The sequence below is a fragment of the Phacochoerus africanus genome, chromosome 9, assembly GCF_016906955.1.
Source record: "Phacochoerus africanus isolate WHEZ1 chromosome 9, ROS_Pafr_v1, whole genome shotgun sequence".
NCBI lineage: Eukaryota > Metazoa > Chordata > Mammalia > Artiodactyla > Suidae > Phacochoerus > Phacochoerus africanus.
This window is the reverse complement of record NC_062552.1, coordinates 98738524-98753886: the sequence shown is the minus strand read 5'-3', so window position 1 is coordinate 98753886 and position 15363 is coordinate 98738524. Positions and strand designations below refer to the sequence as shown.

The window sequence follows — 15363 nt, the reverse complement described above, 5'->3', positions numbered from 1 at the left end:
AATGAGCTTCTTAGGAAGTTGAGAGACGAGGACTATTAGTTCTGCATCTTAGTATGAATACTGTAGATGGAGAAATGCAATCTCAAGAGCTGAAGTGACCCTTTTTAAGAAGATGGAGAGAATTCAGTAGGATTTGAACTTACGGGATATCTGTTTTCAGATGCCTAATCCTGTGCTTTGGAGAAGGCACATAACTTCAGGCTCACCTCATTTTCATCTGGAGGAAGAGGGTCCCCAGCATCTCTCAACTGTGAAGCTTCCAGGAGTTTACTAAGGGTGGTGTGACATTTCAATCAAGCAATCTGTATTGGTCACAGGCGTCTACATTCTCAGCCCTGTGCTCGGTGGGGTAGTGCTAAGTATATAACTCCTTGTCTTCAAGATGCTTATGATCTCGTTGGGAGGGGAGAGATGAAGAGGGTGGTGGAGAGCGGCCGAACATGAGTGAGATGATTAGGGAGCTCAGAGAGGCAGAGAGCAATGGCAATGGGCAAGAATAACAGGGAAAGCTTCCTGGAAGAAGCAGGACTTGGGGCAGCCTTTAAATAGGGTAAGATCAGCCAGGCCAAGGACAGGAGGCAAGAATTCTGGGAAGGAGGGAGGGCCTGAATAAATGTTTTGTTGGGGTGCAGGGTAGGGTTTTCTTCTTTATATATACAGGAAGGTCAGATGAGGATTCATTCATTCATTCATTCATTCATCATTCAACCCAACACAGCAAGCGCTGGGCTGGCCTTGGGAATAGAGCAGCAAACAAGCCAGATGTGGTCTCTGCATTTGGGGTGGGCTTTGGCGGCACTCTGCTCTCCTTGATGCCTGAGGTTTGGCCTCGTCACCCCGCTGCCAAATGTCTCGGGGCAGAGATTTGGGCAGGCACCTGACAGCTTCCACGACACTGTAACAGTGGGTGTTGTGTGTATCACATGAAGGGCATCGACCTGCTTAGGCAGAGCGTCATGTCACAAAGCGGCAGAAAAATATTGCTCTTTGGGAGAAGGAGGAAGGAATCACTATTGATTATAGGCATTTACCTCTGTGAGTCAGAGGTTCTATCTCATTTAATTATCTCAGGCCTGAAGTAGGAGTTATGTACCCACCTTGCTGGAAGGAGAATTTTGGCTCCAGGAGGGTAAGTAACTTGCCCCAGGGTTGTGTAGCCAATAAGCAGTAGAGCTGGACTCTTTCTTTTTTGCGTCTGAGGGATGCTCCTGTGGCACATGGAAGTTCCCCGGAGCTGCAGCTGCTGGCTACGCCACAGCCACAGCAACACAGGATCTGAGCTATGTCTCAAACCTACACCACAGCTCACAGCTACACCAGATCCTTAACTCACTGAGCGAGGCCAGAGATCGAATTCACATCCTCATGGATCCCAGTTGGATTGTTACTGCCGAGCCATGACGGGAACTCCGAGCTGGACTCTGCTGAGCTTGATTCCAAGGCTCTCCAAGAGCCTTGACAGCTAAGTAGAGGACTTTGGGCTCCATGCGTGCCATCGTGGCTTCTGTGATGAGGAATACAAGACTGAAAACTGGGCTCAAGGGAGATTTCTTTTTGTCAGCTGCCTAAGAGAAGAGTAATGGGGATTGCAGTCAGGAGGCTGCTGCAATTATCAGGGGCTGGGTGCTGAGGATTAAATGAGAGTGCCTACAAACATTCTCTCTATTTTTCTTTTTAAGTTGCTAATAGACAGTCATATAATCTAAATCACCAGCCTATATGTGCAACAAACTCAGAGACCATGCCCATGCAGGCAGCATGTGATTTACGGCTCTGATTTAACACCTGCCATAAGTGAGTGATATATGGGTGGTTGAAAGCAATTCAACCAAGAGTTATTGGGCACCTACTGTGTGCTGGGCTCTGTGCTAGATGCTGGAAGTGAATCAGTAAACAGGCCAGGTATGCAAGGCCATGAGGTTATACTTTATACTGCTCCAGGGAGTATAAAGGGAGTATGGTGAACATCAAAGTTTATATGAATGGTGCCCCCTGGTGTGGTTTAGTGCCACATCTGAGTGGCTGAGTGCAGTGGCCCAGTGGATGTGGTCCCTGCCATCATGGAGTCTATAGTCTAGAAGGGAAGACAAATATTAAACATTGAATTGAGTTGAAATTGACATCATTACTAGTATTATTGTTGTCTTTGTTGGAAGAGGACAGAAGGAGGCAGGAAAGGATTGAATCTCTCTTACCCATCCTCTATAGCCCTTCCTCTTTCATATAAGAAACACTGTCATAGCTGGGCCTGCCGTAACAAAATAACCCTAGTCAGGGAGGCTCAAACATTTCATTTCTCACCATTCTGGAGGCTGGGAAGTCCGAGATCAGGGTTACAGCATGGTCTGGGTGAGGTTTGGGGATGGTCCTCTGCTTAGGTTGCAGATAATTGCCTTCTTATGGTGAACTCACATGAAGTGGGGCAAGGGGGGTGGAGAGGGAGGGAGAAAGAGAGATGGGGGAGAGGAGGAGAAAGGGAGGGAGAAAGAGAGAGGAAGTGAGTGACTTTTTTCTTCTTATAAGGGCAATAATCCATCACAGAGGCTCTGCCTTCATGACCTATGTATCGCCAAAGGCCCCATCTCCCAGTGCCATCCATTGTGGGGTTAGGGCTTCAATACATGAATTCTTGGGGTGCGGGACACAATTCAGTCCACAGCAAACACTAAACTTGCTTTTCTTTCAAGGCCAGCTTTAGGAACAGTGTAACTGTGAGGGAAATGAAAAGGTTCCCCCCACTTACCAAATATCGCTTCCTTCTAGCTAGTTATTACAGAACGTGACACAAATGGGAGACGGCTTTCTGTGCCACAGTCAGAGTTAAACATGTTTCAATGCAAACAGGGGGACGTTAGCATATTGCTGTAGATGAGTTGTAATGTGTGTGTGCAGGTGGTTGTGGAAGTGTGGGCAGTGGAGTGAGGCAGCAGGAAAGCCAGGAGTCTGCAGACAAGAGGGGCCAGAAATGCTGCCACAGGCCTGGGCCCTTCTTTATCTCTCCTTATCTCTGTTTATGTGCACAACTTGCCGTGAGGGGCCAAGGTCCTGTTTTTACAGCCAAAAGGGACCTACGGCCACGCAGTGAGAAAGGATAGAATGGGACATCTCGCCGAGACTTGAAAGAGTTCAGTGCCAGCTGGGATGAAGGCAAGGGCAGGGTCAAGGAGAGACAGCCCCCCAACCCCCCAACTCCAACCCTGGAAGAGGGGAGACTCTGGGGAGGGAGCAGGCTCTGGCAGGGCGTGAGGACTTTGCTTCTGGATACATGTTTGAGCAAGGGCAGGACACTTGTCCTCTGGTCAGATCACAGGACCAGAGGGACAGTGAAGAGGGAGGGGCCCCATGTGTCCAGGTAGGAGGGTTGGTGCCAGGAGTTGGTTTAAGAGAGTGGACATGGCATCTAAGAGGCCAGGTGGGAGGTGAAATGTGGAAGGGGGAGCAGGGGGTCCTAAAGAGGGTATGGTTGACTCTGAAAATCACATTTAGAGTCTCCTTGGCAGTCCTTTTGGAGCAGGCTTATTTTTTCCATTCTGAATCCTCTGGTGCCGGGAATCCATTTCTCCACAGATAAGCTCAAGGAGGGTCACTGGAAAGCTCCCAGAGCTAGGATGGCTCTCTCACTCCAGAAGGGATCACTAAGGCTCCCGCAAAACCCCTCCCAAAGGTCCCAGAACCCAGCAGCCAGCACTGCTCCAAGCAGCAGGCCATGGGGTCCCTGCTCTGGCAGAGAGCCTAGCAATTTGTTCCCCCTGCCTTTCCTGCTTCTGATTGCAGCCTTGAGTAGCCTGAAGTCAATTGTTGATGAGAACATCATTCTACCCTGCCTGTGCCAGCTTCTTGGAGCCCAAGACATCTATCATCCTGTGGCAAATCCAGCCCCCTTGTTTCGGTGCAGACAGGTGATGGCTAAGGCTGGGCCGTGCCTGACCCAGCCTGGGGCGCACTGGTCACCACTGCACAAAATGAATCATTTGCTGCCAGCCTTTCCCTGCTCCCTTTGTCCCTTGCAACTCTAATGTAGATGTCACCCCTGGGATCCTATCATTGGGGGATTTTTTTTTTTTTTTTAAGAAACACCCTATTAGATGGGGGTGGGTAGGAGAGATAAATGAGGAGTTTGGCATTAACATATATGAATTACTATGTATAATATAGATAAACAACAAGGACCTATTGAATAGCACAGGGAACTATACTCAATATCTTGTAATAACCTCTAAACAAAAAAGAATCTGAAAGAGGATATATGTATATATATCTGAATCACTTTGACATACACTTGAAACTAACACAACACTGTAAATTAACTCTCCTTCAATTAAAAAAAAAAGTATTGAAAAGGACACTTGTCCCCTCTCCTGTTTAAATTGCTTTCCATGGGTTAGGGAGACCTGGCCATTGATTTTTCTTCCAGAGAACAGAACAAGCCCTGTGAAGATTTTGGCTAATTAACTTTTAGAGAAGTGCTCCTTGAATTTATCAAAGAGGGTAAAGTCTCTTTTTTCCTCTCAAATCTTAAAAAAAAGGCTTTAAACTTTTGTTTCCAAATCTCTGCCATCGCCTGGTCTGTTTAAAAGTGACTTCCCTGGAGACGATGGCAGAGAGGGTGATGGCTGTCACATTTTTGTAGCTTCAGTCTTTAATACAGTTGTTCCAGTCCTCCGAAAATCTCTCCTGTTTACGTAAGAGAGGTATCATTCACACAAAGATTACATTTAAAAATACACATTTTCCCCAGGATGCCCGTTACCAATAACATTGCATGTCATGGGAGTGGAAAGTATTTAAGATGAAATTAATTTTCACCCAGTGAACCACTTTGTTTGACTTTTTCGTTCCATTTGGTGTGGGGCATGGACTTGGCCAAACTCACTTCTCATTTTTAGCAAGTTTACTTTCTTGCTTCTCTTTTTGGGATTGAAGCTGTTGGAAGCGAGTTCTGGGCGTATTGGGAAAAGTCTAATTTGAGATTCTACTGTAGATTTCTTTGTATTGACTTCCAGACGTTTGTTTTGAAAATGGAAAGTCTCTTCTCCAGTCAATGAATTTTAGTGTACAGTTTTCTCTCCCCCTCCCTCCCTCCTTCCCCTCCCCTTCCTTCCTGTTTCTTCTCTTCCAGCAGAATTTCTGGAGTTGGAATAGTTAACATCTTTTTGGGCAGTCTGTCAAAAGATCGTGGGAAACCAGATAACAGTTTCTCACATCGGTCACCTCTCTGTCATGTGTTCTTGTCAGTTCTCATCCACGTGATGTGGCTGGTCCTCTGTTTCATGGAGGGAAGCTGGAGCCTCCAGGACACGCTGGACAGGCTGTGTGTCATCTCGCTTGGGCTGAACTGCTCTGAGTTCTGTCAGATTGAGCTGCACCGCCTTAGCAGAAGGAGGCATTTAAGCTGGTGGGACACAGATGCGAACGCTTTGCTGGAAATGGTTCTTTATTTTTGATCAATCTCATGATCCTTGTTACTAACTTTGATTACATCAGCGTATGTGCAGTTCCGTTTTATAGCATTTTGATGGGATTTCATCCCCCCTCCCCAATTCATTTCCAGCTGTGTGACTATTATAATTTGATTACAGTTAGGTTTTGCAACCGCTAGACATTTTCCGAGCTGCTGTGCCTTCCCTGTGAGAGGGAAGATACCCAGAGGTAAAAAAGGAGCAAAGGGCTGTTTTAGGAGGCATTTCTACCAGCAGTTTCCAAAAGATGCCTCAGAAGCGTCAATGATTGTATCCTCCCAGAATAAGAAATTTCCTTGAAACTTTTTGGTAGAATCTGACCCAATGATTTTTTAAAAAGAGGAAGAAGGCAAATACTGTATGATATCACCTGTATGTGGAATCTAAAAAATTCAACAAACCAGTGAATATAACAAAAAAAGAAGTAGACTCACAGATATAGAGAATAAACAAGTGGTTACCAGTGGGGAGAGGAGAGGAGGGAGGTGGCAGTGTAGGGGTAGGGAATTAAGAGGTACAAATGATTATGTATAAAATAAGCTGCCAGGATATATTGCACAACACAGGGAATATAGCCAATATTTTAGGATAACGATAAATGGAATATAACCTTTAAAAATTGTGAATCACTATATTGTACCCCTGTAATCTTATAAAATACTGCACATCAGCTCTACTTCAATAAAAAAATTTTAAAAAGAACAGATGAATTCATTTAATTCATATCTTTCTTTACTCCTCTATCTATTTTGGATAAGAAATATCTTATTTAAACTTAGATCTCCTCCCACCCCCACCCCCCATTTTAGTTTCCTCGAATCTACATAGACCAAAACAGAGGGACATTCATAATGCCCCTTCACAATGAGCTACTGGAGTCTCCCCTTTGGCTGGGCAATCCCTGTGGCTTTCGGCCTCCCCCACCCCGCACCCAGGAAGCTCCAATTTGCTTGGCAAACATTTGTTTTTTACATTTGTACTACGTCGGGCCATTTATTAACCTCCATCACGTGCCTCTCTTCTGTTTGTTAGATATCTGGTCTCATCGACTGTGTTTGTGCTTTACATTATATCAATGCTATGTTTCTAATCTTTGAAAAGGACATTATCTTAAAATTAGTAGCATCACCACATATCCAAGAATGCCAGAGATTTAGGAACATAAAATTTACTGTGCTTAATCAGATTACCACTCCAGCACACCAGAAAGGTCTCTCTATTTGTGTATTAAACTTTGGGAATTGAATTATTTTGAGTTCAAAATTCAACTATTATTATTTTAAATGATGCTTCTGTTTGTTTTCCAACAGCAAGTTATTTTTCTTTACGTGTGTGGTTTTAAAACCACATGCCTGCTTCACCTCCTTCTCCTTATGAGGGCTCTGCTTTTACAGAGTGTTTCCTTTGACCTTCTGGTCTTTTATAGGGAGCACTTCTCTTCTGTTGTAGTGGAAATCTTGGTATCTATGTTGGTGGTTTGGGTTCTTTCTAGACTCTTTGCTGGTTACCAGAAAAAAGTGTGACTAATGGGGGGATGATAACTGTTGAGGGGGCTCTAGAAGCCTGATGTCGCAGTAGATCCAGGCAGAAGGTTGTTCCAGAACTACCTCCACTCTAGAGCAAGACCTCATGCTTCCTAGAACAGGGACATGTCACTACTTTTTTTTTCTCTTGCTTTTTAGGGCCACACCTGCAGAGCATGGAAGTTCCCAGGCTAGAGGTCTAATCAGAGACCTATGCTACAGCAACCCGGTGTTGGAGCTGGGTCTGCGACCTACACCACAGCTCACAGCAATGCTGGATCCACTGAGCGATTCCAGGGGTTGAACCTGCATCCTCGTGGATACTAGTTGGGTTTGTAACCCACTAAGCCACAATGGGAACTCCAGGACATATTACTTTTACTGGCGGTTTATTCTTGGGGTTTCTAGTTCCTTTGTGGGTTTTTTATGGGAAATAGAACCTGCTGGAGACATTGAAGCAGATTCTGCCGCTTGACAAGGCTCTGGATACACATTGTCTTTTGATACACTGCAAAATCTTCCCAGGGAGGTGGGTGAGCAACATCAGTTTCCCTCTGGGTGTGCTTTGGTTTCCTCTGGCCTCATTCTTCCTTCTCTGTCTCCCGGCAGGCTCGGGGACCAGTTCTACAAGGAAGCCATTGAGCACTGCCGCAGTTATAACTCGCGCCTGTGCGCAGAGCGCAGCGTGCGGCTCCCTTTCCTGGACTCACAGACTGGGGTGGCTCAGAACAACTGCTACATCTGGATGGAGAAGAGGCACCGAGGCCCAGGTGAGCCAAGCCACCCCTGGGACATGCACAGATTCAGTCTCCCAGTCTGGAGGCAAGCCCACCAGAGACTGTTAGGGAATCCCTGCCATCAATGGGTGGGTGCGGGTGTGGGGCAAGCTGTAAGGGGAGCCCAGGATACTTCATAGAAATTCAACTCTGTAACTCTTGGCAGGTGCTTCGAGATTGGTGTGGGACATTGAAGCCACATTGGTGGGGAGGGGCAGAATGAAAGAACTCAGGATATTTAACCCCTAAAAGGGAAGATAGAAGTCCTGACAGCTGTCTTCACCTTTCACCTTGTGTTTTTCACGTAGCTTTGTGGTTATAAGCTGGAAATCTGCAGGCTTTGGTTTAAGGCTAAGCTTTGTCATCAACCTGTCCCCCTTAGGTTCCTCATCTGTAAAATGGGGATAATAATAGTACCTACTTCCAGATTTTGTCAGGATTGAATGAAAATCTTCATAAAAATCTCATAACCCAAGTTGAGCACATAGTTAAGTATGAGCTTTCAAAATACTGGCTGTTACTGTTGATGATGGCGATGATGATGATGGTGATTATGATGATGTTGGTGGTGATGATGATGTCATGATGGTGATGGTGATGCTGGTGATGATGATGATGTTGATGATGGTGATGATGATGATATTGATGGTGATGGTGAAGGTGGTGATGTTGATGATGGTGGTGATGATGATGGCGATGATGATGGTGGTGATGATGATGATGTTGGTGATGATGATTATGATGATGTTGGTGGTGATGATGATGTCATGATGGTGATGGTGATGCTGGTGATGATGATGTTGATGATGGTGATGGTGATGATATTGATGGTGATGGTGAAGGTGTTGATGATGATGGTGGTGATGATGATGATGGTGATGATGATGTCATGGTGATGGTGAAGGTGGTGATGATGATGGTGATTATGATGATGGTGATGATGATGTCATGGTGATGATGATGATTATGATGATGGTGATTATGATGATGTTGGTGGTGATGATGATGTCATGATGGTGATGGTGATGTTGTTGATGATGATAATGGTGATGATGATGATGTTGATGGTGATGATGATGTCATGGTGATGGTGAAGGTGGTGATGATGATGATATTGATGGTGATGATGATGGTGATTACTATTACTGTGACACTAGTCTCTAGGCTCCAGAGTACAGAATAAAGACCAATGAGTAGAGATCAGAGAGGCAATTATTTTTAAATTTTATTTATTTTTGCTTTTTAGGGCTGCACCCACAGCATATGGAGGTTCCCAGGCTAGGGGTCAAATCTGAGCTATAGCTGCCGGCCTACACCACAGCCACAGCAACACGGGATCCTAGCCGTGTCTGCGACCTGTACCACAGCTCACGGCAATGCAGAATCCTTAACCCACTGAGCAAGGCCAGGGATCAAACCTGCATCCTCATGGATACTAGTCAGATTAGTTTCCACTGTGCCATGAAGGGAACTCCCAGGGAGGCAATTAGAAGAATGCAGTTTTCTAGTCCATATGGGCATATTGAAAAACTTTTTATGATGAGAAATTTCAAAGCCATGTGAAAGTGGAAAAAATGAATTTCTATGTATTTATTACCCAGCCTCAACAGTGATCAACTCATGGCCAATCTTGTTTCATTAATACTCACCTCTTACTTTCCTCCTTAAACCTTGATTATTTTGAAGCTAATCAAGCAGCATATTATTTAATCTGTAAATTTTTCAGTATGTATCTCTAATTGGTAAGAATATAAACAAATATAACAACCTACAATAGCTATCAAAACTCAAAGTTAACAAGACTTTAATAGCATCAAATATTTGTTCAATATTTATTTCCCCTATAGTTGAAATTAGGATCCAAATAGGACTCCTACACTGCAGTTGGCTGATGTGTCTATCCCTTTTTTTTGTGGCTGCCCTGGTGGCATGAAGAAGTTCCTGGTCCAGGGATTGAACACTCATCACAGCAGTAACCAGAGCCATAGCAGTGACAATGCTGTATCCTTAACTGGCTGAGCCACCAGGGAACTCCTGTGATGTATCTCTCAAGTTCTTTAAATCTATAGCTCTCTCTCTCTTATTCTCTCTCCCTCCTTCCCACCCCTCCCCACACATAATTTGTGAAAGAAACTGGGTTGTTTTGCATTGTAAGGTTTCCCAGAATCTGGATTTTCTGATTCCCCCTTCCCCCCCCCGCCATGGTGTTATTCCTGTGAATTGGTTAGAGCAGACTCAGGTTCAGTTTTTGGGGCAAGAGCAGTTCCTAAGTGACAATATATAGTTCCATCAGGAGGCTAGCAGCCCTTGATGAAAATTGCCTAGACCCTTTATTCTATTAAGGGTTGCAAAATGGGGACATTCAATTCGAGGCTATTATTATTTCTTCATTTTTTAGCTCTACCATGTTTATAAAGAGAAACATCTCCTCATTAAAATTTTGGTTATTGTGAGGTATAGTTCACATATGAAAGGAAGGATAAATGTTTTTTCCCCTTTATCAGTTTTCAAAATAATGAGTTGTTTCCCTCGTATTCTCCAAAGGTGATCAATAAAGGTATTATTTTGAGTTCCATCATGAATTCACAGATTTAAACATATTGAATACATTTTAATCCATTGCAGCTATTATTCTTATTGATGTTTAAATTTTCCTATCTTTGGCCAGTAGGGGTTTTGTCCAGTGCTGGTGATTTGAAACCACATAGTATTTTCTAATAGTTTCCTTACTACCTTAATCTTGGGACAAATGTTTCAGGCTCATCTTGTATGCATCCTGCCCCAGACCTGGAATCAACTATTTCTCTAAAAAATCCTGTTTCCTCTTTGTAGGAATATTATTTAGAGACCACAGTCTGGTGATGCTCATTGCTCCTGGGTTGGTCATTGTTTCCAGGACTGTTCAGTGAGCAGAACTAAGAGATATGATTTCTTTTTTCTTTTCCTTTTTAAGAGAAAATACATCATGAAATATACTAATATTGCCCATTCAATTGTCTTACACAGTTTTTTTTCTTTTTTTTGTCTTTTTGCCTTTTTAGGGCTGCACCCGTGGCATATGGAGGTCTAATCAGAGCTGTAGCTGCTGGCCCACACCACAGCCACAGCAACACGAGATCTGAGCCATGTCTGTGACCCACACCACAGCTCACGGCAACGCCAGATCCTTAACCCACTGAGCAAGGCCAGGGATTGAACCTGCAACCTTATGGTTCCTAGTCGGATTCGTTTCTGCTGCGCCACGACAGGAACTCCAAGTCTTACACAGTTTTAACTGAACTTTCTTAATTCTCTATCTCCTTTCTCCCCTACACACAAAAAAATTCTGGCTCCTAATGATGCCAGCATAATTACTTATTTGCTTCAGTCCACAATATGCAGACAACAATATCAGAATAAAATGAAACTAACAACAATAAAGTTACCAAAATTGTTTGATTGTTTTTTTCTTTCTTTTGCAACTTTTTTAGGTCCTAAGCACCTTTCTTATTAAGGATGATGGGTCAAATAACTACGGTTTTTTTTTGTTGTTGTTGTTGTTGTTGTTGTTTGTCTTTCTGTCTTTTCTAGGGCCGCACCTGTGGCATATGGAGGTTCCCAGGCTAGGGGTCGAATCGGAGCTGTAGCCACTGGCCTACACCAGAGCCACAGCAACTCGGGATCCGAGCCGCGTCTGCAACCTACACCACAGCTCACGGCAATGCCGGATCCTGAACCCACTGAGCAAGGTCAGGGACCGAACCCGCAACCTCATGGTTCCTAGTCGGATTTGTTAACCACTGCGCCACGACAGGAACTCCCCAAATAACTATGTTTTAAAGTCTCTTGAAATAGTTCTTCTGTGTGGTTACACCACTAACTCAGTGAATATTTGGATTGATTTGTTTCATTTTTGCTTTCACTTACGATGTATTGCTGGGTCTGTTTTGAATTTTAAATACTTTGTCATTTCTAATTAACTTTTTATCTTGAAATAATTATAGGGAGTTCCCTGGTGGTTCAGTGGTTAGGATTATGTGCTTTCAGTGCTATGGCCCAGGTTCAATCCATGGTCTGGGAACTGAGATCCCCCATCAAGTTGCTGCACACTGTGGCCAATAAATAAACAAATAAATAAATAAATAAGAAATAATGACAGATCCACAGGAAGTTGTAAACATAGTACACAGAGATCCCCTATATCCTTCAACCAATTTTCCCCAGTGGATATATCTTGTGTTAACTATGGTACAATATCAAAACCAGAAAATCGACATTGGTGAAATGTGTGTGTAGTTCTATGCCATTTTCTATATGTATAGATCTGTGGAATCACTACCACGATCAAGATATAAAACCAGTCCATCACCACAGAGATCTCCGTCATCCTGCCCCTTTACACTCATACCCACCTCTTCCTCTCTTCATTTAAATCCCTTTATCCTCTTGCATTTATCATATAGTATCTTAAATATTTCCTCTACATACACTGAAAACCACACCAAAAAGACTTAAACCTTTTGCTCTGACTGTCTTCCATAATTTAGAAAACCTAAGAGAAATGTCTATTGTGTTTACTCTTTTGTTGTTTTTTCTTCCTGATGTTCCAAGATGCCTGCTTTTACAATTTCTTTCTAAGTACTTTTTTTTTGTCTTTTTGTCTTTTTTTTGTTGTTGTTGTTGTTGTTGTTGCTATTTCTTGGGCCGCTCCCGCGGCATATGGAGGTTCCCAGGCTAGGTGTTGAATCGCAGCTGTAGCCACCGGCCTACGCCAGAGCCACAGCAACGCGGGATCTGAGCCGCGTCTGCAACCTACACCACAGCTCACGGCAACGCCGGATCGTTAACCCACTGAGCAAGGGCAGGGACTGAACCCGCAACCTCATGGTTCCTAGTCGGATTCGTTAACCACTGTGCCACGACGGGAACTCCTGATTAAGTGCTTTTTAAAACTACTCTAACAACTTTTAGTTTTCCTTATTCTGAGAATGTCTTGATTCTCCCCTCATTCCTGAAGGATATTTTTTTGTTGCATATAAAATTCTGGGTTGATAGCCCTTTTATTTTAGCACTTGAAAAATGTCTTACCACTTCCTTCTGGCCTCTGTAGTTCGTGATGAGAAATCTGCTGTCATCCAAATTCTTTTCTCTCATAAGTGAGGTGATAATTATTTTTATTTCATTTTAAAAGTTTTATTGAAGTATATTTATTATGTGATAATTTCTGTTGTACAACAAAGTGATTCAGTTATACATGTACACACATCCATTCTCTTTCAGATTCTTTTCCCACATAGACCATCACATATATTGGGTAGAGTTCCCTATACTATAGAGCAGGTCTCCATTGGCATATGCCAATCCTAAACCCCCAGTTCATGCCTCTCCCCACCACCTCCCCCCTTTGGTAACCATAAATTTGTTTTCAAACGTATGTGAGTCTTTTTCTGTTCTGCAGATTTGCATCCTCTTTTTAGATTCCACATATAAATGATATCATATGATACTTGTCTTTCACTGTCTGACTAACTTCGCTTAGTATCATAATCTTTAGGCCCATCCCTGTTGATGCAAATGGCATTATTTCATTCTTTTATGGCTGAGTAATGTTCCATTGTGTGTATGTATTACATCTTCTTTATCCATTCCTCTGTCAATGGCCATTTAGGTTGCTTCCATACCTTGGCTATTGTAAACAGTGCTGCAATGAACATTGGGGTACATGTATCTTTTTGTCTTTTTGTCCTTTTTTTAAGGCCACACCCATGGCATATGGATGTTCCCAGGCTAGGGGTCTAATCGGAGTTGTAGCTGCTGGCCTATGCCAGAGCCACAGCAACGTGAGATCCGAGCCATGTCTGCAACCTACACCAGAGCTCATGGCAACGCCGGATCCTTAACCCACTGAGTGGGGCCAGGGATCTAACCCGTGTCCTCATGGATACTAGTTGGGTTTGTTTCCACTGAGTCATAACTGGAACTTCCATTTGGTTCTTCTTTATATCTTCTATTTCCTTGTGGGACTTTATATTTTTTCATTTAAGTCTTCAAAAATGTTTATTTGAAACGTTTTTATGATGTCTACTTTAAAATCCTTATCAGATAATTCTAAATTCGTGTCATTTTGGTGTTAGTATCTGTTGTCTTTTCTCATTCAAGTTGAGAGATTTTCCTGGTTCATCATGCCAGTGATTTTGATTAAATCCTGGACAATTTGGCTATAATGTTATAAGACCTTAGGTGTTATTTACATCTTCTGTTTTCACAGACCTTCCCTGACACTGTGCCCGCAGGGGGAGAGAGGTGCTCGTCGTTACGATCAGATGGTTGTAGAAGTTCAGGTTTCCCGCTCAGCCTCTGTTCACACCCTGGTGGGGGAGGGGTACCTCATTATTGCTGTGTGGAGATGGCGGTTCAGGCTCCCCACTAAGCCTTCACCAATACCATCCTAATTGGGGGGCGGTGCCCAGTACTATCCCCTAAGTGGCCTCCACTCACACCACAGGGTGTCAGCTCATCACTTGGCCTTCTCTGACATCAACCCCACAAGGATACTGGGATGCCCAGCGAGGCTGCCTTTCCTGGTCCTTTGACTAGAGAGAGCAGGATTTTCTTGGGGTTTTTTTGGTCTGCATTTGTTAGTGTTTTTGGGTTATCAGCTTTTCCAGAACCCACTCTGAGATATATAAAGCAAGAAAAATGCCCGGGGAACTCACCACCTTGTTGTCCTTTGAGTCCGAATGTCTCTAGCTGATCAGCCTTGTTCTCTTAACCTTTCTTATTTTTGTGTGTAAGCAATGTGTAGGAGTTTTAGTTGTACTTAGTGGGAGGCACATAGAAGGTTACATCTACTCTATCTTTTGCAAAGCAGAAGTCCCTGGATTACTTTTTCATTAAAAAAAGTTAACAGCTTTATTGAAGTATAACTGACATACAATACTCGGTACATATTTAACACATAATTTGATGGGTTTTGATGTGTAGATCTGTGAAACCATCACACAATCAATATAATGAACATATCCAATAATTCTCAAAAGTTTCCTTTTGGAGTTCCCATCGTGGCTCAGGGGTTAACGAATCCGACTAGGAACCATGAGGTTGCGGGTTCGATCCCTGGCCTTGCTCAGCTGGTTAAGGATCCGGCATTGCTGTGAGCTGTGGTATAGGTTGCAGATTCAGCTCGGATCCCGAGTTGCTGTGGCTCTGGTGTAGGCCAGTGGCTACAGCTCCGATTCGACCCCTAGCCTGGGAACCTCCATATGCCACGGGAGTGGCCCAAGAAATAGCAAAAAAGACCAAAAAAAAAAAGTTTCCTTTTGTCCCTTGTAATTCCTCCCTTCTGTTCTTTCTCCTTCCTCTGCTTTCATCACTCCCATCTCCCAGGCAGGCTTTCTACCTTGGAATCATACAATACAATATGTACTTTTTTTTTGGTGGCTGGTGGGATGGGGTCCTGGCTTCTTTTATTCAGCCATAATTATTTTGAGATCACCCGTGTTCTAGCATATATCGTGACTCACTTATATTTATGCTGAGTGGTGTTTCATTGTATGGATGTATCACACTTTATCCATTCATCTGTTGGTGGACATTTGGAGTCGTTTCCAGTTTTTGCAATGATTG

General features: G+C 43.5%; 1 protein-coding gene across 4 annotated transcripts in view; it reads left to right on the top strand.

Moving 5' to 3' along the window:
• The window catches only part of DPF3 (double PHD fingers 3), a 270031-nt gene that overhangs the window by 107213 nt on the left and 147455 nt on the right, over positions 1 to 15363 (top strand). For all 4 annotated transcript variants that reach the window (XR_007136913.1, XR_007136912.1, XM_047795003.1 and 1 more), the window contains exon 2: positions 7592 to 7752. Coding sequence is in view for 2 of the 4 variants with exons in the window: in XM_047795003.1 (XP_047650959.1) it covers positions 7592 to 7752 (161 nt within the window). In the remaining 2 variants the exon portion in view is untranslated. The remainder of the gene's footprint in view (positions 1 to 7591; positions 7753 to 15363) is intronic.